This window comes from Mesoplodon densirostris, chromosome 3 (genome assembly GCF_025265405.1).
Source record: "Mesoplodon densirostris isolate mMesDen1 chromosome 3, mMesDen1 primary haplotype, whole genome shotgun sequence".
Taxonomy (NCBI): domain Eukaryota; kingdom Metazoa; phylum Chordata; class Mammalia; order Artiodactyla; family Ziphiidae; genus Mesoplodon; species Mesoplodon densirostris.
In genome coordinates, this window is record NC_082663.1 from 65,504,229 (window position 1) to 65,527,338 (window position 23,110).

At 35.1% G+C, this 23,110-nt stretch overlaps 1 protein-coding gene across 3 annotated transcripts in view; it reads left to right on the plus strand.

Annotated features, from left to right (window-relative positions):
- The window catches only part of ZFYVE16 (zinc finger FYVE-type containing 16), a 55,348-nt gene extending 38,780 nt beyond the window's left edge, over positions 1-16,568 (plus strand). For 2 of the 3 annotated variants that reach the window (XM_060093100.1, XM_060093099.1), the window contains exons 15-18: positions 9,755-9,917; positions 10,845-10,950; positions 11,957-12,124; positions 15,323-16,567. In XM_060093100.1, the coding sequence (XP_059949083.1) occupies positions 9,755-9,917; positions 10,845-10,950; positions 11,957-12,124; positions 15,323-15,484 (599 nt within the window). In that variant the 3' untranslated portion in view covers positions 15,485-16,567. Of the gene's footprint in view, positions 1-9,754; positions 9,918-10,844; positions 10,951-11,956; positions 12,125-15,322 lie in introns of all 3 variants that reach the window. The other variant, XM_060093101.1, reaches the window with a different exon arrangement.
- The last annotated feature ends 6,542 nt before the right edge of the window (positions 16,569-23,110 follow it).

A 23,110-nucleotide genomic window follows, 5' to 3' on the forward strand; every position in this document is an offset into this window, starting at 1 on the left:
TAAAAGTCCCCCACTATTCTTGTGTTACTGTCGATTTCCTCTTTTATAGCTGTTAGCAAGTTGCCTTATGTATTGAGGTGCTCCTATGTTGGGTGCATATATATTTATAATCGTTATATCTTTTTCTTGGATTGATTCCTTGATCATTATGTAGTGTCCTCCCTTGTCTCTTGTAACATTCTTTATTTTAAAGTCTATTTTATCTGATATGAGTATTGCTGCTCCAGCTCTCTTTTGATTTCCATTTGCATGGAATATCTTTTTCCATCCCCTCACTTTCAGTCTGTATGTGTCCCTAGGTCTGAAGTGGGTCTCTTGTAGACAGCATATATATGGGTCTTGTTTTTGTATCCATTCAGTGAGCCTGTGTCTTTTGGTTGGAGCATTTAATCCATTCACGTTTAAGGTAATTATTGATAATGTATGTTCCTATGACCATTTTCTTAATTGTTTTGGGTTTGTTTTTGGAGGTCCTTTTCTTCTCTTGATTTCCCACTTAGAGAAGTTCCTTTAGCATTTGTTGTAGAGCTGGTTTGGTGATGCTGAATTCTCTTAGCTTTTGCTTGTCTGTAAAGCTTTTGATTTCTCCATCGAATCTGAATGAGATCCTTGCCTGGTAGAGTAATCTCGGTTGTAGGTTCTTCCCTTTCATCACTTTAAATATATCATGCCACTCCCTTCTGGCTTGTAGAGTTTCTGCTGAGAAATCAGCTGTTAACCTTATGGGGGTTCCCTTGTATGTTGTCATTTTTCCCTTGTTGCTTTCAATAATTTTTCTTTTCCTTTAAATTTTGTCAGTTTGATTACTATGTGTCTGGGCATGTTTCTCCTTGGGTTTATCCTGCCTGGGACTCTCTGCGCTTCCTGGACTTGGGTGGCTATTTCCTTTCCCATGTTAGGGAAATTTTTGACTATAATCTCTTCAAATATTTTCTCGGGTCCTTTCTCTCTCTCTTCTCCTTCTGGGACCCCTATAATGCTAATGCTGTTGCGTTTAATGTCCCAGAGGGCTCTTAGGCTGTCTTCATTTCTTTTCATTCCTCTTTCTTTATTCTGTTTCATGGCAGTGAATTCCACCATTCTGTCTTCAGGTCACTATCTGTTCTTCTGCCTCAGTTATTCTGCTATTGATTCCTTCTAGTGTATTTTTCATTTCAGTTATTGTATTGTTCATCTCTGTTTATTTGTTCTTTAATTCCTTTAGGTATTTGTTATTTAATTCTTCTAGGTCTTTGTTAAACATTTCTTGCCTCTTCTCGGTCTTTGCCTCCATTCTTTTTCCAAGGTCCTGGATCATCTTCACTATCATTATCCTGAATTCTTTTTCTGGAAGGTTGCCTATCTCCACTTCATTTAGTTGTTTTTCTGGGGTTTTATCTTGTTCCTTCATCTGGTACATAGCCCTCTCCCTTTTCATCTTGTCTATGTTTCTGTGAATGTGGTTTTTGTTCCACAGACTGCAGGATTGTAATTCTCCTTGCTTCTCTCCTGCTTTTTTTTTTTTTTTTAATAAATACTCCCCAGATTGCTGCAAGCCTTTGGTTAATTTCAAGAGTTTCGAAAAAGTTTCTTCTGACATTTTATCAGTTTCCTTGTTGTTTTTATGGAGTATTTTCGGAAGTTCTTAGTCTTCATTTTCACTAATATCATCCTCCATACTATCTCAGTTACATAGCTTTATAGGAAGTCCTCCCATCTCTGATGCCACACACATGCCTTATTCCTCATTTTAGTAGTGTTCTGGCCAGTCTAAGCCCTTTGTTTTATCATGTTAATTTTAGGATCAACTTGTCAGGTTCTAAAAGGTCCACTGGACTTTTCATTGGAATTGCATTATATTGCTAGTTTAATTTTGAGAAAATTGGCATATTTTCTGTTTTCATTGTTTCTATCCATGTACATTGGCTACCTTCAATTTATTTACATAATACTTAATAATATTCATTTCCAATAAAATTTTATAGTTTTTGTATAGGTTTTCAATATCATTTCTTATTTATTCCTGTACCTCATAGATTTTATTGCTAATGTAAATGGTATCTATTTACTTATTACAATTTTAGTGTAATGTAAATGCCATTATAATTTTTTAAATTTATTTTTTATCGAGGTATAGTTGATATAAAATATTATGTAAACTTCAGGTGTACAACGAAGTGATTCACAAGTTTTAAATGTTATATTCATTTATAGTTATTATAAAATATTGGCTATATTCCCTGTGCTGTACACTATATCCTTGTATCTTACTCACATTTTACATACTAGGTTGTACTTTTTAATCCCCTACCCCTATATTGCCCCTCCCTGCTTACCTCTCCCCACTGGTAACCCCTAGTTTGTTCTCTATATCTGTGAGTCAGTTTATTTTTTGTTATATTCACTAGTTTTATTTCTTAGATTCCACATACAAGTGATATGATACAGTATTTGTCTTTCTCTGTCTGACTTATTTCACTTGGCATGATACCCTCCAAGTCCATTCATGTTGTTGCAAATCACAAAATCATTCTTTTTTATGGGTAAGCAGTATTTCATTGTATATATACCACATTTTCTTTATCCATTCATCTGTTGTTGGATACTTAGGTGGCTTGGAAACTGTAAATAATGCTGCTATGAACATTGGGGTGCATGTATCTTTCTGAATTAGTGGTTTTGTTTTTTTCTGGATAAATACGCAGGAGTGAAATTGCTAGGTCATGTAGTAGTTCTGTTTTTAGTTTTTTGAGAAATCCCCATTTTGTTTTCCACAGTGGCTGCACCAATTTACATTCCCACCAACATTGTAGGAGGGTTTCCTTTTCTCCACATCCTTTCCAGCATTTGTTATTTCTGTTCTTTTCGATGATAGCCATTCTGACAGGTGTGAGGTGATATCTCATTCTGGATTTAATTTCCATTTCTCTGATTAACAATGTTGAGTATCTTTTCACATGCCTTTTGGCCATCCTGTGTCTTCTTTGGAAAACATCTATTCAGGTCTTCTGCCCATTTTTTTTTTTTTTTAAGAAGATGTTGGGGGTAGGAGTTTATTAATTAATTTGTTTATTTTTGCTGTGTTGGGTCTTCGTTTCTGTGCAAGGGCTTTCTCTAGTTGTGGCAAGCGGGGTCCACTCTTCATCGCGTTGCACGGGCCTCTCATTGTCGTGGCCTCTCTTGTTGGGGAGCACAGGCTCCAGACCCACAGGCTCAGTAGTTGTGGCTCACGGGCCTAGTTGCTCCACAGCATGTGGGATCCTCCCAGACCAGGGCTCGAACGTGTGTCCCCTGCATTAGCAGGCAGGTTCTCAACCACTGCGCCACCAGGGAAGCCCTTCTGCCCATTTTTTAATCAGGTTTGTTTTTTTTTTTTGATGTTGAGTTGTATGAGCTATTTATATATTTGGATATTATCTCGTTATTGGTCATATCATTTGCAAATGTTTTCTCCCATTTGGTAGGTTTTTTGTTGTACTGATGGTTTTCTTTACTGTGCAGAAGCTTTTTTTTTGTTTTTTGTTTTGTTTTGTTTTTTGCGGTATGCGGGCCTCTCACTGTTGTGGCCTCTCCCGTTGCGGAGCTCAGGCTCTGGACGCGCAGGCTCAGTGGCCATGGCTCACGGGCCCAGCCGCTCCATGGCACGTGTGATCTTCCCAGACCGGGGCATGAACCCATGTCCCCTGCATCGGCAGGCGGACTCTCAACCACTGCGCCACCAGGGAAGCCCTGTGCAGAAGCTTTTAAGTTTGATTAGTTCCTGTTTGTTTATTTTTGCTTATATTTCCTTTGCTTTAGGAGACAGACCCAAAAAAATATTGCTGCAGTTTATGTCAAAGAGTGTTCACCCTGTGTTTTCTTCTAGGAGTTTTATGGTTTCTGATCTTACATTTAGGTCATTAATCCATTTCGAGTTTTTTTATTTTTTTGTACATGGTGTGAGAGAATGTTCAAATTTCATTCTTTCCTAGCACCATTTATTGAACAGAGCATCTTTGCTCCACTGAATATTCTTGTCTCCTTTGTTGTAGATTAATTGATCATAAGTGCATGGGTTTATTTCTGAGCTCTATTCTATTCCATTGATCTATGGTTTTGTTTTTGTGCCAGAACCATACTGTTTTGATTACTGTAGGTTTGTAATATAGTCTGAAGTCAGGGAACATGATTTGTCCATTTCTGTTTTTCTTTCTCAAAATAGTTTTGGCTCTTTGGGTTCTTTTGTGTTTCCATACAAATTAAAAAATTATTTGTTCTAGTTCTGTGAAAAATGCCCTTGGTATTTTGATAGGGATTACATTGAATCTGTAGATTGCTTTGGGTTGTATGTTCATTTTAACAATATTAATTCTTCCAGTCCATGAACACTATATCTGTGTTCCATCTGTTTGTGTTGTCTTCAATTTCTTTTATCAGTGTCTTACAGTTTTCCAAGTACAGGTCTTTTACTTTCTTAGGTAGGTTTATTCCTAGGTATTTTATTCTTTCTGATGCAGTTGTAAATGGGATTATTTCCTTAATTTCTCTTTCTGATAGTTTGTTGTTAGTGCATAGAAATGTAAGAGATTTTTGTACATTAATTTTGTATCCTGCAACTTTATCAAATTCATTCATGAGCTCTAGTAGTTTTTTGGTGGCATCTTTGTTATGTTGAGGTATGTTTCCTCTATGCCCACATTCTGAAGAGTTTTTATCATAGATGGATCTTGAATTTTGTGAGAAGCTTTTTCTGCCTCTATTGAGATGATCATATGGTTTTTATTCTTCAGTTTGTTAATGTTGTGTGTTTCATTGATTGATTTGCAGATACCGAAAAATCCTTGCATCCCTGAGACAAATCCCCCTTAGTCATGGTATATGATCCTTTTAAAGTATTCTTGGATATCTTTTTAAATTAAAAATTTTATCTTTTGTTGCTGGAAAATAGAAATTAATTGATTTCTCTATTTTTATCTTATAACCAGCTATATTGCTAAACTTACATTATTTAAAATAATTTATCTATAGACTCTTAGAGTTTTTTTATAACTACAAATAATGATAGTTTATTAATAATGATAGTTTTGCTTCTTTCTTTACAGCCATTATGGCTTTTTAATTTATTTTTCTTGTTTATTGGCTAGTACTTCCAGTGGAAGCAGTGATTGTAAGTGTTCTTGTCTAGATCCATGTTTTTCAGTAATACCTTTTAAAAGTAAGTGAGCTTTATGATTCCATTTTGTGTGCCATATCTGTCTTCTGATGATGGAATGTGATATATTCAATTATATTTCTTATATCACATTACATGTGATAAGAAGTAAGAAGAAATATGTTTTATTTTTGTTGGGTTGTTTGTGGTAGGTTTTGATTTTGCTCCTTTTTTCAGGGCAGCAGTTTGCCCTGGGACATCAATTCTGTGATAGATCTAAGAGTTGTTCATTTTATGTTTGTTCAGCTTTTTAATTTTTTAAAATTTATTTTAAAAAATTTTACTGAAGTATAGTTGATTTACAATAATGTATTCGTTTCAGGTGTACAGCAAAGTGATTCAGTTTTTCATATGTATATATATATTTTTTACAGATTATTTTCATTATAGGTTATTAAAAGATATTGAATATATTTCCCTGTGTTATACAGTAAATCCATGTTATTTTATCTATTTTATTTATATTAGTGTGTATCTGTTAATTCCATACTCCTAATTTATCCCTCTTCTCCCTTTCCCTTTTGGTAACCATAAGTTTATTTTCTATGTCTGTGAGTCTGTTTCTGTTTTGTAAATAAATTCATTTGTATTATTTTTTAGATTCTGCATATAAGTGATATATTTGTCTCTGTCTGACTTCACTTAGTGTGATAATCTCTAGGTCCATCCATGTTGCTGCAAATGGCAGTATTGCATTCTTTTTTTGGCTGAGTAATATTCCATTGTGTGTGTGTGTACACACACACACACACACACACACCACATCTTCTTTACCCATTCATCTGTTGATGGATACTTAGATTGCTTCCATGTCTTGGCTATTATAAACAGTGCTGTTATGGACATTGGGGTACATATATCTTTTTGAATTAGAGTTTTCATCTTTTCTGGATATATGCCCAGGAGTGGGATTGCTGGATCATATGGTAGCTCTACTTTTAGTTTTTTAAGGAACCTCCAGACTGTTTTCCATAGTGGCTGTACCAATTTACATGCCTTCCAACAGTTTAGGAGGGTTCCCTTTTCTTCATACTCTCTCCAGCATTTATTATTTGTAAACTTTTTGATGATAGCCATTCTGACTGGTGTGAGGTGATCTCATTGTAGTTTTGATTTGCATTTCTCTAATAATTAATGATACTGAGCATCTTTTCATGTGACTGTTGGCCATCTGTATGTCTTTGGAAAAATGCTTCTGCCCATTTTTTGATTGGGTTGTTTGTTTGATATTGAGGTGTATGAACTGTTTGGATAGTTCTGAAATTAACCCTTCGTTGCATCATTTGCAAATATTTTCACCCCTTCTGTAGGTTGTCTTTTCATTTTGTTTATGGCTTCCCTGCTGTGCAAAAGCTTTTGAGTTTGATTAGGTCCCATTTGTTTATATTTGCTTTTGTTTCTTTTGCCTTGGCAGACTGACCTAAGAAAATATTGCTATGATTTACATCTAAGAATGTTTTGCCTATGTTCTCTCCTAGGAGTTTTATGGTGTCATGTCTTATATTTAGATCTTCAAGCCACTTTGAGCTTATCTTTTTATATGGTGTGAGGAAGTGTTCTAATTTCATTGATTTACATGAGATTGTCTAGCTTTCCCAACACCACTTGTTGAAGAGACTGTCTTTTCTCCATTGTACATTCTTGCCTCCTTTGTCAAAGATTAATTGACTATTGGTGTGTGGGTTTATTTCTGGGCTCTGTCTTTTGTTCCATTGATCCATATGTCTGTTTCTGTGCCAATACCATGCTATTTTGATTACTGTAGCTTTGTAGTATTATCTTAAGTCTTGGAGGCTTATGTCTCCAGCTTTGTTCTTTTGTGAGGATTGCTTTGGCAATTCTGGGTCTTCTGTGGTTCCATATAAATTTTAGGATTATTTGTTCTAGTTCTGTGAAAAATGTGATGGGTAATTTGATAGGGATCACATTAAATCTGTAGATTGCCTTGGATAGTATGGCCATTTTAACAATATTAATTCTTCCAATCCAAGAGCATGGGATATCTTTCCATTTCTTTGAATCATCTTCAGTTTCCTTTATCAATGTTTTATAGTTCTCAGCATGTAAGTCTTTCACTTCCTTGGTCAGGTTTATTCCTAGGTATTTTTTTAATACAGTTTTTAAAGGGTTCTTTTTTTTTATTTTCTGATATTTCTTTGTTTAAAGTAATGCAAAATATTTCTGTAAATACTGTAGCCTGCTACCTTGCTGAATTCGTTTATCAGCTCTCATAGTTTTTGTGTGGAGTCTTTAGAGTTTTCTATATAGAGTATCATGTCATCTGCATATAATGACAATTTTACCTCTTTCCTTCCAATTTCGATACCTTTTCTTCTTTTTCTTGTACAATTGCTGTGGCTAGGACTTCCAGTACTATGTTGAATAGAAGTTAGGTTTATTCCTAGGTATTTTATTGTTGAGCTTTTTTCTTGTTGTGAGGATGGAAGTGACATGTTCCAAGCTCTTTACATGGAGCAGACACCAAGAAGTCATTAGTATTTTTTGTAACACAAGTTGGCTGGCTTTCATTTATCTAATGTTGTCTTGCTTTTCATTTTTCTGCAGCTGTCTTTATTTCATTTTCAATTTTTATGGGTATTTTTGCTAGGTATAAAATTCTGCTTTGAAAGTCTTTATTTTCTTTAAAGATGTCATTTCATTGTCTTTTGGCCCTCATTATTTCTAGTGAAGAGTCAGTAATAGTTTTTATATTTGTTTCCTTGTATTTAATGTGCCCTTTCCCTCAGTCTGTTTTCAAGATAGCCTCTTTATTTTTGGTTTTCACCAGTTTTACTGTGGTGGGCCTCAATCTTGTTTTCTTTGTATTTATCCTATTTGGCATTTATTGAACTCCTTGGATGTGTGTGTCAATATTTTTCATCAAATTTGGGGAATTTCTTACCATTTTTTTTTTTTTTTTTTTTGCTGTACGCGGGCCTCTCACTGCCGTGGCCTCTCCCGTCGCGGAGCACAGGCTCCGGACACACAGGCCCCGCGGCCATGGCTCGCGGGCCCAGCCGCTCCGCGGCACGTGGGATCCTCCGGGATCGGGGCACGAACCCGTGTCCCCTGCACCGGCAGGCGGACTCTCAACCACTGCGCCACCAGGGAAGCCCTCTTACCATTTTTTTAAATGTCCTGATCTTTCTTCTCCTTCTGGGAGATAGTCTATCTATGTATATGTAATCCATATCTGTATTAGACTGTTTTATACCATCCCATGGGTCTTTGATGCTCTTTTTATATTTCTTCATTCTTTTTTCTCTGGGTTCTTCAGATTTGATCACTTTTGTTGACCTTTCTTTATGTTCTCTGATTCTTTTGCCATCTTCAATCTACTATTAAGCCTATCCATTAAGGTTTCTATTTTAGTTGGATTATACTTTTCAGTTATAGAATTTGGGGGAAGGGTTTTCCAGTTTCTATTTCTCTGTTCAGATTTTTAAAAATCTGTTTATACATTTAGCCAGTATTTGCTTTTCATTCTTTAAATGTGTTTTCCTTTAGGTCCTTGATTATATTTTAGAATAGATATTTTAAAGTGTTTTGTGTTTAATCCAATGTCTTGGCCATCTCATGGTTAGTTTTAGTTTTATAGGGGCTCACATTTTCCTGTCTTTGGTAATTTTTTATTATGTACTGTCATTATTGATATGCTTTAGAGACTTTAGATTCTTTTAGCTTTTTTTAAAGGGATTTTTTTGCTGAAGAAGGCTTATTTATGTTTAAGCAGGTATTTTATGTCTGCTTACCCTGAGCTTGTGTAGTCTTTATTTTTTATTTTTTTAACAGATGGATCTATGGATATCCTAAGGTGTTTACAGTCTGGCAGGACTCATCCCCCAAATCTGTTTTGCCTGTAGATTTTGTAAGATCTTTGATTTGGCATTGCACAGTTCAGGTTAATGAGGTGCTAATGTCTATTTTGGTTGGTCTAGACTACCAATATCCCCCAACATTGCTTGACTTCTATTATCTCTATTCTGTTCCCAACCATATAATAGCCATTTTCTGTTATGCCTCATCTAGGGCCACTCTATTAATGTGTTCTCAGTTCTGGTCCAAGGACTCAAAAAGTCCTTGAACACAGTCTCTTGATGCTCCCCTTTTTAGTGTCTTATCTCTGACTTCTCAGCCCAGTAGAGCAATTGTAGGCTTACTGGTCACCATGCAGAAATTGTCCCCAAGCAGAGAGCCTGGGCAGTTATGGGCTCACCTATTGAGTTTTCCTATAGGGACCATGTATTGTACTTCCTATTGTCCAGAACCTGAAAACAATTGCCTCATACATTTTGTCTAGTTTTATGGTTGGTTACCATAATGAAAGGGCAGTTTGGCATCATTATTTCATCATAGCCAGAAGTGGAAATTCTCACCTTTGTTTGTTTAACCATTAAAAAATAAAAAAAGAATCCTTAACATTGTGAAATATTTTTCATATTCCCTAACAGAAAACAACCATCAAGATGATTTAACAGATGGTCTAAAACTTGCACGGAACATATTTTGATAGCAAAATTTATGGCTTAGACATATAAATTTATATTCAGTAAAAGAAATGTGAAACATAACTCTCATTTTTAGATGGCTTAATGGTACAAATAACTCCAGAGACCATGGATGGCTTGCGGCTAGCTCTACGAGAACAAAAAGACTTTAAAATTACATGTGGGAAAGTTGATGCTGTAGACATGAGAGAATATGTGGACATCTGCTGGGTAGATTCTGAAGAAAAAGGAAACAAAGGGTAGGAACTTTTTGTTACCAAAATGTAATTGATTTGATGGAGGAGAAAGGATAAAAACATCCTGTTAACAAAATTAAATATTTTATAAATAAATATAGAATTACACCATTAATTTAAATGCATATACTCCAATTAATAAATGCAGTCTGGTTTTTTCAAAAATGTACCTAACCAGCACCATGTATGTTTTCTTAGTCAGGATGTTGTAAATTATTAAAGGGTGGTCAGTTTGGGAGGGGGCAAATGATAAAATGTGCATTGTGTAGCAGTGTAGGCTTGATGCCAGGTCTGAGAAAGACAAGATACTTTGTCTGTTATATGGTACATTGAGGCACACACATATTTCCCCCCACCCCAGACTGCCTTTTATATACCAGATATGTATTTTCATGGAATTATTTTTATCAAATAAGTAATGGATTCCCTTTGGGTGTTTATTCTGTATTATACTGATGCACTGTAAATGCAAACAACTGAATTCAATAATATGTACATTAGAGGCCTTACAGAATATTACTGCCATTCCCTCCTCTCTTTAGTTACCCATTTTCTTTCTTTTTTGGAGACTGGCTAAGGGATCTGGAGCAAAAAAGGAAGAGGAGGGCTAATGCTGAAGGATTCCAAAATAGAGTTTTGAAATTCATGAGACAGCTTTTCTGTTAGGAGACTAAGGTATTTTAAACCTCAGGTCTGAATTGGGCATATGAAAAAGTAGATATAATTTGCTACACAATCAAGAAATCTTGGTAAATGAATATGAGCTAAGTTTTAATTATTTTTTTGTATAATTGAGATGTCTTACTGCTGCTTTAAATTTATAGCTTTCATAATTTTTATCCTTATTCCATTTGTTCAAGTCTAATAATTTACTTCATAGAAAGTACTTTGGTATTAAATAAATCTGTTCTATTATATTTTATTCTGCAGTGTTATTAGTTCAGTGGATGGAATATCATTACAAGGATTTCCAAGTGAAAAAATAAAACTGGAAGCAGATTTTGAAACTGATGAGAAGATTGTAAAGTGTACTGAGGTAACTTAGAAAGACGTTTCCTTCCATTTACCTGCTGTGTTTGGATATGTTTTTGTTAATTTGGAGATTTCGCAGTACTCAACCTCTGAATGTTTAAGTGCAGCGTATTACACTTTCATTACACCTTGAGACACACATATCTCCACCCCAGACTGCCTTATATACACCAGATTTGCATTTCCATAGGATCATTTCAGGTTATTGTATAGTGGTACTGCCTGTCAGCTCACAGTTAAGTTTTCACAGGATTGCCATCTTTGTACAATAACATGTTATTTGACCATGGTGTTTTCATTTTTCTCTTATTTTACAAAAAATAAAATATTTTATAGATATCAGTTAATCAGCACTCACATATGAAAGTTAGTTTTGCATGTTCCAGTTTTTTAAAAATGAGAGAATATGAAACTATAGCCTCACAGCCCCTTAGTCTACCTCCATTCTCCCCCTCACTCTACCTCCTGGGTCAGACAATCAATGTTACTGATTCCTTAGGTATTCCTTGTGATTTTACACATGTAGAAGATAGAAACTATAGAGGGTATAGAAATTATAGAACATTATTTCTTTGTTTGATCTTAACTTCATTATTATGTCCTTATGGGATGGTGATCTTATAGGGTGGGCTCATTAGTACCCTTCTTTAAACTGAGTTAACAAAGCTTTTGTTGCTACAAGTTAACTTTAGGCAAAAATAGCTAAGTCATTCCCATATTCCCTAATCTTTGGTTTTAAGTTTTTACTTATGCTATAGATCAGGCTATATATAGTGTGTGTGTGTGTGTGTGTATGTATATATGTATATATATATATATATATATATATATATATATATATATATATATATATATATATATATACACATACTATATATGTAATGTTCCTAACTAGTGAATTTCATGGCACTAACATTGGAATTTTATAAAGTTGGAGGTAGCAATTGTTGCATTTTTAAAGCTACTTTTAATCTTAATCATGACTTGTTTCCTAATTAAATACATTTCAGGTGTTCTACTTTCTAAAGGACCAGGATTTATCTATTTCGGCAACTCCTTATCAGTTTGCAAAAGAAATAGCCATGGCTTGTAGTGCTGCACTGTGCCCTCACCTGAAAACTCTAAAGAGTAATGGGATAAATAAAATTGGCCTCAGAGTTTCCATTGACACTGATATGGTGAGGCATGTTTTTGTGATGTATTTTTGAAATGAATATATCTTATATTAAAGTAATCAAAAGTTTTTCTTTAACCTTTTACTATGAGATCACTGAAGAGAACTAAAGTTTGTTGAACATTAATGTTCGGTACACACTTCCTGTACATTATCTCCTTTACTGTCCACAGCAGGGGCCAGCAAACTATTTTTGGGTCAGACAGTAAATAATTTAGGCATTGCGGTCTGTCAGATTTCTTTCACAACTACTTAACTGTGCCATTATAGTGTGAAAGCAGCTGTAGACAGTATGTAAACTAAACAGCTTAGCTGTGTTCCAGTGAAACTTTGTTTACAAAAACAGTTGGTGGGCCACATTGGCCCACAGGCCATAGTTTGCTGACCCCTGCTCCACAACATTCCTGCTTGATAAGTAGGTTTTTAAATTATGCTGACTAAATTCTATATTCATGTGACTTAAAATTACAAAAGTCTAAAAATGTTAAAAAAGGAAAATTTTCAGTTTTTTCCTCCCATGTAGGGAAAAACCTATTTCTTCCCTCCTATGTCTTTCCTGTGTGTCTCTTTCACTACTCACGGAAAACACTTCTGCTCACCAGATGTGTGGAGGCTTTCCCCTACCCCAGCAAGCAATTCTCAGGCACAAGCAGGGTGTCCAAGAATTCAACTCAATTCTGACTTGATCTACCTGGAGATAGCATCAGATCCTACAGCTCTTACAAGACTGCCTCCTCCCCCACTTCATATGCCAGTCAGTTATCACCTGTGCTTCTGACCAACCATTTATAGATCAGAGCTTCCAATGACCCCCTCCTCCTTGGGTTCAACTAACTTGCTTGAGCGGCTCACAGAACTCAGGGGAACATTTGCTTATGTCTGTCAGTTCACTAAAGGCTATACAGATGAACAGCCAGATGAAGATATACATAGGGCAAGGTCTGGTAGAGTCCTGAGCAGGAGTTTCTGTCTCCGTGGAGTAGGGGTGCATCACCCTCCCAGTGTGGATGTATTCACCAGCCTGAAAGCTCTCTCAACCCACTTCTACTGAGATTTTATGGAGGTTTCCTCATGTAGGCATGATCAATTATTAACTCAGTTTTTAGCCCCTCTCCCCTCTCTGGAGAATGAGGGGTAGGGCTGGAAATTTAAAACTTCTAATCATGGGCTTGGTCTTTCTGGTGAACAGCCCCTATCTAGGAGCCCATCCAGAGTTGACTCAAAAGAACAAAAGATGCTCCTCCCTCTCTTATCACTGAGGAATTTACAATTTTTTTAGAAGCCCTGTGTCAGGGATGGGATCAAAGATAAATATTAGAATAAGAGATGTTACTGGTATTCTTATCACTTAGGAAATGACAAGGGTTTTAGGAGCTTTATGCCAGGAATTCGGGTCAGAGACCAATATATATTTTCTATTATCTCACAGATGTGTATATATTGGGACCACCTCATTAAACATGCTAGAGAGCAGCATTCACACAGTACTCTATTTAATTGGTGACCTCTGGAGATATTAACTCCAGGCTACAATGTAAATGGTTCCCAGTAGAGTTGCATCAGGTAATAGCCTTGGAAAGATCTCCTTCCTACCCTTGACTCCTAACCCTTCAGTCCACTTGCATACTCCCCCTCATCCTCCCTTCTTGGTCAGGCAGTCAAATGTTATCCATTTCTATGTATTCTTTGTAATTTTTTGCATGTATGAGCAATTAAGTTTGTACATCCTTTTTGTTCTCTTTTCACTTTTTTTTTAAACAGTGCTTCTTTAACTTAATATATCTGAGAGATATTTCATATTAACTACATATTCTTTTTAAAGTTGCACAGTAGTAGTTGATTATATAAATGTACCATAACTTATTTAGTGTTTATGCATGTTTGGTATGTCCTGGTTGATATTTAAGGTATCCACAATATTTTGTTTTTGCATAAGTGTGAGTATATAAGAAACATTCCTAGAAGTAGAATTGCCAGGTCCAAGTATGTACTCAATAGATATTACCATATTGTCTCAAATAGAGGTTATGACAATTTATATTTCTACCACAATTTATGAGAGTGTTCTTTCTCTCACATCCTTATCAAAGCAGTATATAATCAAACTTTTGAACTTTGCCAATTTGATAGGTGAAAAGTGGTACTCCAGTAGTATTTTTTTTACTATTTATTTATTTGGTTGTGCCAGGTCTTAGTTGCAGCCCATGAGCTCCTTAGTTGCGGCAGGCATGCTCCTTAGTTGTGGCACATGGGCGCCTTAGTTTTGGCATGTGAACTCAGTTGCGGCATGTGGGATCTAGTTCCCTGACCAGGGATCAAACCTGGGCCCCCTGCCTTGGGAACGTGGAGTGTTAACCACTGCACCACCAGGGAAGTCCCAAGCCAGTAGTATTTTAATGTGCCTTTTTAACTGTTTTTGACATCCAGTATAATAGATTTCAGTCCAGGTTGTTCATTAGAATGGTCAATCTTTTTTTTTTTTTTTTTTTTGGCGGCACCACGCCACTTGTGGGATCTTAGTTCCCCGACCAGGGATCGAACTCACGCCCCCTGCAATGGAAGCGTGGAGTCTTAACCTCTGGACCACCGGGGAAGTCCCAGAATGGTCAATCTTAACATGAACAATTTCATATGTTGAAGGTTTGCTCTTCTTCGGGCAGGATGTGTTACAGTTCTTATTGGAAAAAAGAACTTACATTTTTATCTCACTATTAAAAGTTCCTTTTTCAAGGAAGCACCTGATAATTATTTGAGTAAGCATTGTTAATTTTTTTAGTCATATGTATTAAAATGTAATTTTCACCAGCAAAATTAAATTCAAATATTATTTTATGATAAATTCAAAATATTTTTAAGTAGATCTTTTTTTAAATACCAAGGGGTTTTTATTTAAGTCATGTTGACAATTATTCAAAACCTTGGTCTGCCAATGTGTGTAAGTTCATTGAGAAGAAACCTGAAGTATGAAGTAGTGGCAATTTTATTTTCATAGTATCTGTGGATGGGACAATTATAATTTATGTAGTAGATAGAAGAAATAAAGGGGAATGTAAAACATTATTTTATGAACAAAATATCAAGTATTTTCTTAACGTGCTTAAATTGAATGATATTCTTAAATAGTTTATTTTATATTCATCTGCTGAACTAAACAAGATTGCTCACTTTCTAGGGTTGACTCATCAAGATTTTTTTTTTCCAGGTTGAATTTCAGGCAGGATCTGAAGGCCAACTTCTTCCTCAGCATTATCTAAATGATCTTGATAGTGCTCTAATCCCTGTGATCCACGGTGGGACCTCCAACTCTACTAGTTTACCATTAGAAATAGAATTAGTATTTTTTATTATTGAAAATCTTTTTTAGTGAAAGGACGTGAGTCGTATTATATTGCAAACTGATTTGTTAAAACTAACTCCAGCACTAAAGCTGAAATGCCACAAACACTAAAAGTAAATATGTTTGATATTTGAAACATGTTAAGCTTTGCTTTTTAGGCAGGAATGATCTTTTAAAAATCATTAGCACAATATTAAATATCCAAAAGCTTAAGAGATGCACAGTTTTTGAAGCTTTACACTTTACAAGTACTGAAGAAGACAAGGATTTCTTCTGTCTTTAAAAAATTTGTAGCATTTAACTGTGTTATTTAAATGCTAAGCCAAAGTATCTGCATTTAGGTATACCTCTTTATGCCAAGAATGATTTTAATGAAGGCTCTTTTCAGATGTAAGCTTATGAAGGAACTACCTTTTTTGTTTATATGCCAGTTAAATTACTGGTTTCTAAAGTCTGTTAAAAATGTATTTCAATGGCACAGACCAGTTTCCAGATCTTAGACTTATATGGTAATTCTTTGAATAAGGCAGATAACTTATTTGTATAATTGGAGTGGAGACCTACCTCCATGATTAGATAAACTGATTGTTTGCATTAAAATCAGAATTTTGCCTTTTTTCTTTTCAAATTATTATTTTATATATACCTATATGGTTTTCTCTTTATTAAATGGGTATTCTTAAAGTAATTGTGGGTGCTTCAGGATTTTGTGCTTCTATAATTAAGTATATTGTTTTTATAGCGAGAACATGTGATTTGGTATGTGTTTTATAAATCTTTAATAATTTATAAATAGGTAATATTTTTGTATTGCAGTGCATTATTTTTCCTCCTTTCCTTCCAAAGTATACCACTGTATATACCACTTCTAAGAGTGACTGACGACAGGCCAGATGACCCTTGAAGTAGTCATTATGTAGCAATAAATGAAGCCTGAAACAGGTGTTTTTTTAACTTCTTTAAACCTTAAAAGTTTCTTGGCAAGCCTACATATTTTCATTGACACCAATGTATTAAATATAAATTTTAATGAACTACTTACTTTTGCATATTTTAAATTCTTTATATGGTAGTTATTTTTTATAACAGGATATTAACATAAGTTAAATTCTGTGTATTTGAAACTGTTACAGAACTTTCTTCTTTACTTCAAATAGAAAGAAATTTTTAAAGTACGTTGTGTTAAAAAAAGTAATGGTCATATTTTAGTTAATCCTGTCATTTAACTTATTTAAAATAATAATCATTATTTTAATGCTTTTTTAATTCTAATGTGGAATATATATGTTTTTGTATCAAAAACACTCCTGTGTCTCAAGAAAAAGAAACTACACTAAATAGCCCTGTTTTAAGAAAGTATTTATGAAGCATCTCAACCTGAAGATGAAGTCAGGGTTATAACTCAGGTTCTTAGGTCTCAGGCTAGGAAAAAACTGAGAATTTGAATCAGTTTGGTCATATGATTCCTACTGAATCACATCTGTAGTACTAGCTAAAGACACAGCATGGAGAAAATATCAGCCTTTTGGAAGTAACTACTTTATAAACAATGTAAAGTGTTGCAGACATTAAATAAAATTAAGCAACATGTAATAACTTGTGAAATTTGTTGACATCATAAACAATTGCATATCTAACTCAATTTGTTTTCTTTATATTTTTGTTTATTTTGCAGTATAAGTTAAGGGCACAATCTATGAATACTGAAGTTACTTTAAAATAACCAGAAGGTAGAGGACTCTTCCCATGATGGGATACCTTTGGATTTGTTTCCCTAAAGTCTCTACATTTAATAAAAATTGGAGTTACTGTGCCTTTGGAGGCACGTTTTAAAGTATTCTTTGTAGATGTACAATATGTTTCTGAATGCACTTGGTCATGTTCTTCCCATTGATAATTTAAAATTTTAATTTTTTTAAAGGTGAAGAAATAGAATGGTTCTTTGTACTCAGTCTGCAATGATCTATTTTTGGTCTATGCCTTTTAAGAATACTGTCTTTCCAGAATTTTGAAATATTAAGTAAAATTTAGCCCATTTGCTTTTGCAGCAATCCAGCAGACTTAGTATATGCATATATGCTTTCTATACGCAGAGCACTTTAGTAGGCTTCATTGATTGAAAGATGAATAAAATAGTTCTTTCCCTCTTGGAGATGAATGTGTGAAGCAGATAATTAACAAAGTAAAAGTAGTTGCTAAAATAGAGATATGACTTCTGAGTAGCTGGTTGGAAAACAATCCAGGAGGATAGCCATACCAGTAATGAGAAGGTGTGGGCGTTAAACTTGTCTAGGCAAGAGCTGAAAATCTGAAGAGTCAGTAATATGTCAAAACATTCAACTTTCCCTTTTAAGGCAATTTACTTTAAAGAGTCTTCTGTGTTGTGTGAATATCTTACCTTATTTAATCATAAAAGTCATAATCATAAAAATCATAATTTAATCATAAAAGTAGTAGCCTGACTATGGTGCCTCAATTGCCTAAGTTTATAACAGCCCAGATTTAAATATTGTTTTATAAGTAAAGAATACAACTCTTCTTTTTTTTAAAGTAATATAACTTTGATAACTTGACTCAAATTTTAAAAGAAAATATCTTGAAATAAACCGGAAACCTCTAAACAGTCCTAGGTTTTAATTTTTTTCTTTGTGATTAAAAAAAATGCTTCATATGTGTAATATATAAACATTCAAAAATCAGAAAGAAATGTTAAAAACTTAATATAAGCCTTACTACCCACCTTGTATGCATCTACCTTGTTCTTCTCACTCTCCAATCTCAATAAGAAGTGATTTTTATTATTGTGTATCTTTCCAAGGTTTAGGTGCAGTAGCAGCAAATATATTATCTCCCCTCATTTTTTATACAAAATATAGTGCGCTGTTTACACTGAAGAACACAATGTCATCTCAATTACTTTGATTTATGTGGCTTCTATTTAGAATCTTAAAGTTTTCACTGCTTCTCCACCCACTGTAATTGATAAAAGCAATCTTAATTGCAGAAAAGCAAGAGGAAAATCTATTACTGGAATTATGACTATATGTTTCCATAGGAGGACTGTTTTTCTTGTAACAAATTTTTATGAAAATACTTGCAATGTTATTTTTTATTTGAGCTATATTTAAAACCTTTATTTTTTTTCCTACCCAACACTAAGCCTCACCATCTAAATTTATCTTTTACCACTTAATTGACATTGGTGTTCTTTTTGTTTTTTTTTTACATCAGATTTTTAGTAGTTTTAAATCTTCTCTTTATATTCTGTGTTTTGGATTTAGCTTGGAATGATACACAATTTAATATTTAACACCTTTTGGGAAACATTTTCTGTATTTGCATTGATAAAATTACAGCCATATTTTCATGCTTTTTACAAATGAAGAAATAGGACTAATTCAAGAGCTTTATTATGAACCTCCAAATATAGTAAAGTTTTTCTTTCTTTCTTTTTATGTTCTTTTGGTAAAATAAGGTGCTCACCAGCTTCCAAGATAGCCCACAATGATCCCTGCCTCTTGGTTATTCACACCCTTGTGTAGTCACCTCCCACACTGTACCACTGTTGGTCTTTGTGACCAACAGAATATGGAAGAAGGGATGGAATGTCATTTCCAATATTATGTTATAAAAGGTTCTATGGCTGCCATCTTTGGTGTATTTCTCCCCACTCACTGTCTTCATTTCATCCCTCTCTCCCCACCTCTCCTTCCCTGTCTGTCTGTCTCTTTCTCTTTCTCCTTCTCTTTCTATTGAGTCACTCATTCTTGGGGAAGCCAGCTGCCAGGCAAGTGGAAGGGGATCCTCCAACCCAGTCAAGCCTTCAGACTGCAGCCCCAGCCACAGTTTGACTGTAGCCTCATGAGAATCACCCAACTAAGCCTTTCTCAGATTTCTGAATCTCAGATATAAATATCTGTTGTTTTAAGCTGCTAAATTTTCTGGTGGTTTATTACATGAAGCAACTAATATTAGCTAACTAAAACAAGATACCTATATCTTAGAGCAGCTATAAGTACAAATTTCTAAAAAAAAAAAAATTAATTGCTCTGAAAAAATTAAGCATAGTTCTTATCAACATTTATGGATTCCATTCCACAAGTAGTATGTGCTAAATGCAGAGAATACCAAGAGAAAGAGTAGGGTTTGGCCATGTAGGAACAAAGATGCACTTGTGGGAAACTTCCTGTTTCTGGAAATGGCATGTTAGGATATTTAGAGCTATGCCATTGATAAAAACAACCAAAGCTGATTAAAATACAAAAAGCATCTTAAAACATCAGAGATTTTTAAGACAGTATGGAACACCCAGTCCAAAAGTAAAGAGAAAAAGAGAAGTGAGCATGGGGCCCTAATATGACAGCCTAATGGGGTAAGGGGGACAGATATCAAAGTTCAAGGCCCACACAAGATGGTGAATCTAACAGGAATTGTGAATCTAACAGAAGAACTTCCCCACAGTAGGCTGAGACTCCCTCAAAGGGTTTCGGCCTTTAGATGAGGATGAATCAGAAATATAAATTATGTAAAATTGTAGCCAAGTTTAGAATTGCCTACATCACCCAAAGACTCTTAAGCATTTAACTTGCTTTAAGGTGGTCCCCCCCCACACACAAACCAAAACAAACAAAAAGAACAGGCACTTAAGGAAACTAGATTCCAGAGGCAAGAATTAGTAGAAACAGTTAAATTCATATAGTCTTAGGTATTACATTTATGCTTTCTGTGTTTAAAGAAATAAAGTCAAGTGTCAAATACCTGTAGAGAATTGGAAACTAAAAAGTGATGGAACTAATTTGGGAAGTAACTAAATACAAATGTTGCAAGAATATATAAAAACTGAACTTTAAAACTCAGTAATTAGGTTTAAAGGCAGAACAGAATATAACCAATTGGAAGGATTTATAAACTGGAATATAAATCAGGAGAAATTATCCAGAATGCAGCATGGAGAAACAAAAAGATGGAAAGATGGAAGAAACAGGAGACATATAGAGGATACAGTGAGAATTCCCAACATCTGCTTAATTAGCTGCAGAAGGAGAGGGGAGGGTAGAACAGAACAAATATTTTTAGATATCATGTAGACTTTTAAAAATTGATGAAATACATGACTCTACAGATTCAAGAAGTTAAACAAATTCCAAACAGAATAAATAAAAAGGAATCTACACATAGGCACTTTAAAATAGGAACTGCCAGCTGGCACAGAGTCCAAGGAACAGTCTGCCCTCTCTAGTCAGAGGACAGAGAAGGGGGTTGGGGGACTATGAGACAGAATCCTTTTGAATTTACTTACTTTATTCCAGGAGAGCTGCAGAAAAAACAGCAGCACCCCTCCCTCCCTACCATGTGTAAACCCTATGGGGCAATGTGGACTTTTCCTGCCCTACCTAATCTAGAGACAGCAAAAAGGCAGCACCCCCCACCCACCCACTGTGCAATGGTGGCAGTCAGTGCAGGGCAGAACACTAGCAATGTTGTGGGGAAGCTAAAGCTCTGCCTTCTAGCCAGAACACCAAGAAGGGGTGATCTTAGAACCAGAGAGTGTGGGGAAGATCATTGATAGGAGGGAATTGAAAAAAGGGAAACTCTAAATTTGTATATAAAATTCTGAGATCACCTCCACACTGTGCATGTGTGAAATTGACCAGAAGCAGCCAATCAAAGGTTTTGAAAACTGACCTACAGTATAGCTCACTATCCAGGTTTCAGACTAGCCACTGGGTGGTGCACAATTTGGGCAGATTAGAATGGTAGTGCAAAGTCACTGAGAACTAAATTTTTGGAACAATAGCCCACAGAAAGCAGGCCAGGATGTGTGGTGTGAACTAACTGGATTGACTGCCAGCTAAAACAAGACAAAACAAAAACACTCTTCTGAAGATTTAAACAGGACTGAGAATTTCATAATATTCAAAATATCCAGGAAATAATCGAAAATTATTCAAGATGCAAAACACTAGGGAAATCTAAGTAACTCTCAAGGGGAAAGACAATGAACAAAAACCAATTCTGAGGTAACCCAAGTGTTGGAATTATCAGAAAAAGACAAAAAATTATTCTAATGAGGTTCTACAAAGCAAAGGTAAACATTATTGAAATGAATGGAAAGATAGAAGTCTTCACCAAAGAAATCAAAGCTATAAAAAGAACCAAATGGAAATTTTAGAACTGAAGAATACAATAAAAAAATTACTGGAGATAATGGATGGAAGAGTCAGTGAATTTGAAGATACATGAGTAGAAACTATCCAGTCTGAATAACAATGAAAAAAAAAGTGGAAAAAAATGGAGAGCTTCGAGGACATATGGGACAATATTAAAAAGTCTAATATTTGTGTCATAGGAGCTAGCTGAAAACTTCCAAAATCCCATGAGTCTGGGTTTTCATGATTCACTCAACCCTGTAAGTAAACACAGCTAATTGGATGAGTGGCAATAATGCCTGACAGATTTGTTAACTTAAAAAAGAAAATATTTAAGCAGCTAAAGGAACCAAGATATAAAGTAATTAAATTCTCAATCCTCAAAAACCCTTTAACTTCAAGCCTGAGGGCCATTTAAAATTCATTGAATTAGGGGCTTCCCTGGTGGCGCAGTGGTTGAGAGGCCGCCTGCCGATGCAGAGGACACGGGCTCGTGCCCCGGTCCGGGAAGATCCCACATGCCGCAGAGCGGCTGGGCGCTGAGCCTGCGCGTCCGGAGCCTGTGCTCCGCAACGGGAGAGGCCACAACAGTGAGAGGGCCCGCGTACCGGAAAAAAATAATAAATAAATAAATAAATAAATTGAATTAAATTAGTTTTTTGTTTGTTTTTAATCACAATTTAGGGAGTTAGTAGGATCCCTGGTTTTATCATTAAATTATGTGGAAGTAGGAATCCAGTGCAGAGACTCCCAATTTGGCAGATGACATTTAAACATATTTTGTCTGCTGAACTGCAGAATAAATCCAGGACAGGAATCAAAGTAAGTGGAAGCTATCAATGTAGGCATATTTAAAAAGAAATTTGAGGCAACCAGAGAGTAAAAATTGACTGCTTTATAGTTAGGAGAATTTGCAACTGGGCTAGCAGAAAACTTGTCAATAACAAAATAGAAGCCAGAAAACTATAAAATATATACATTTAATATATATAAGTGCTAAGTGGAAAGTAAATTCTAAGGCTAGCTACACTCTTATTCAAGAGTGAATTGTATCTACTGAATCAAAGGTCACCCACAGATGACCTCATCTTATTCCATTCCTGTAATACACATAATCTCACCACCTCTACCCAGATTGGGTTAATCAGAACTAATATTATACCATTAATTCCTCTTTAAATATGTCATCAAAAGCAGCTCCAAACTATCAGGTCAATGCCCATTTTTCACATTCTGATCTTCATAAGGCTCTGTACATCTTCTTTCTTCAGTGTACCATATACCCTTAACACATGAAACCCTTCCTTTGTGCAAAAAGATTAAAAGTAATTAGACATATATTTGCTATAAAATTTTCCAAACACTCAAAAGTAGAGAAAATGGTATGATGAAACTCCATATACCCTACCTATAACAATCCTCAGATTCAACAATTATCAAGATTTTCCACTTTTGCTTCATCTATCTCTTTATTTCTTTGCTGGAGTATTTTCAAGCAAATCTT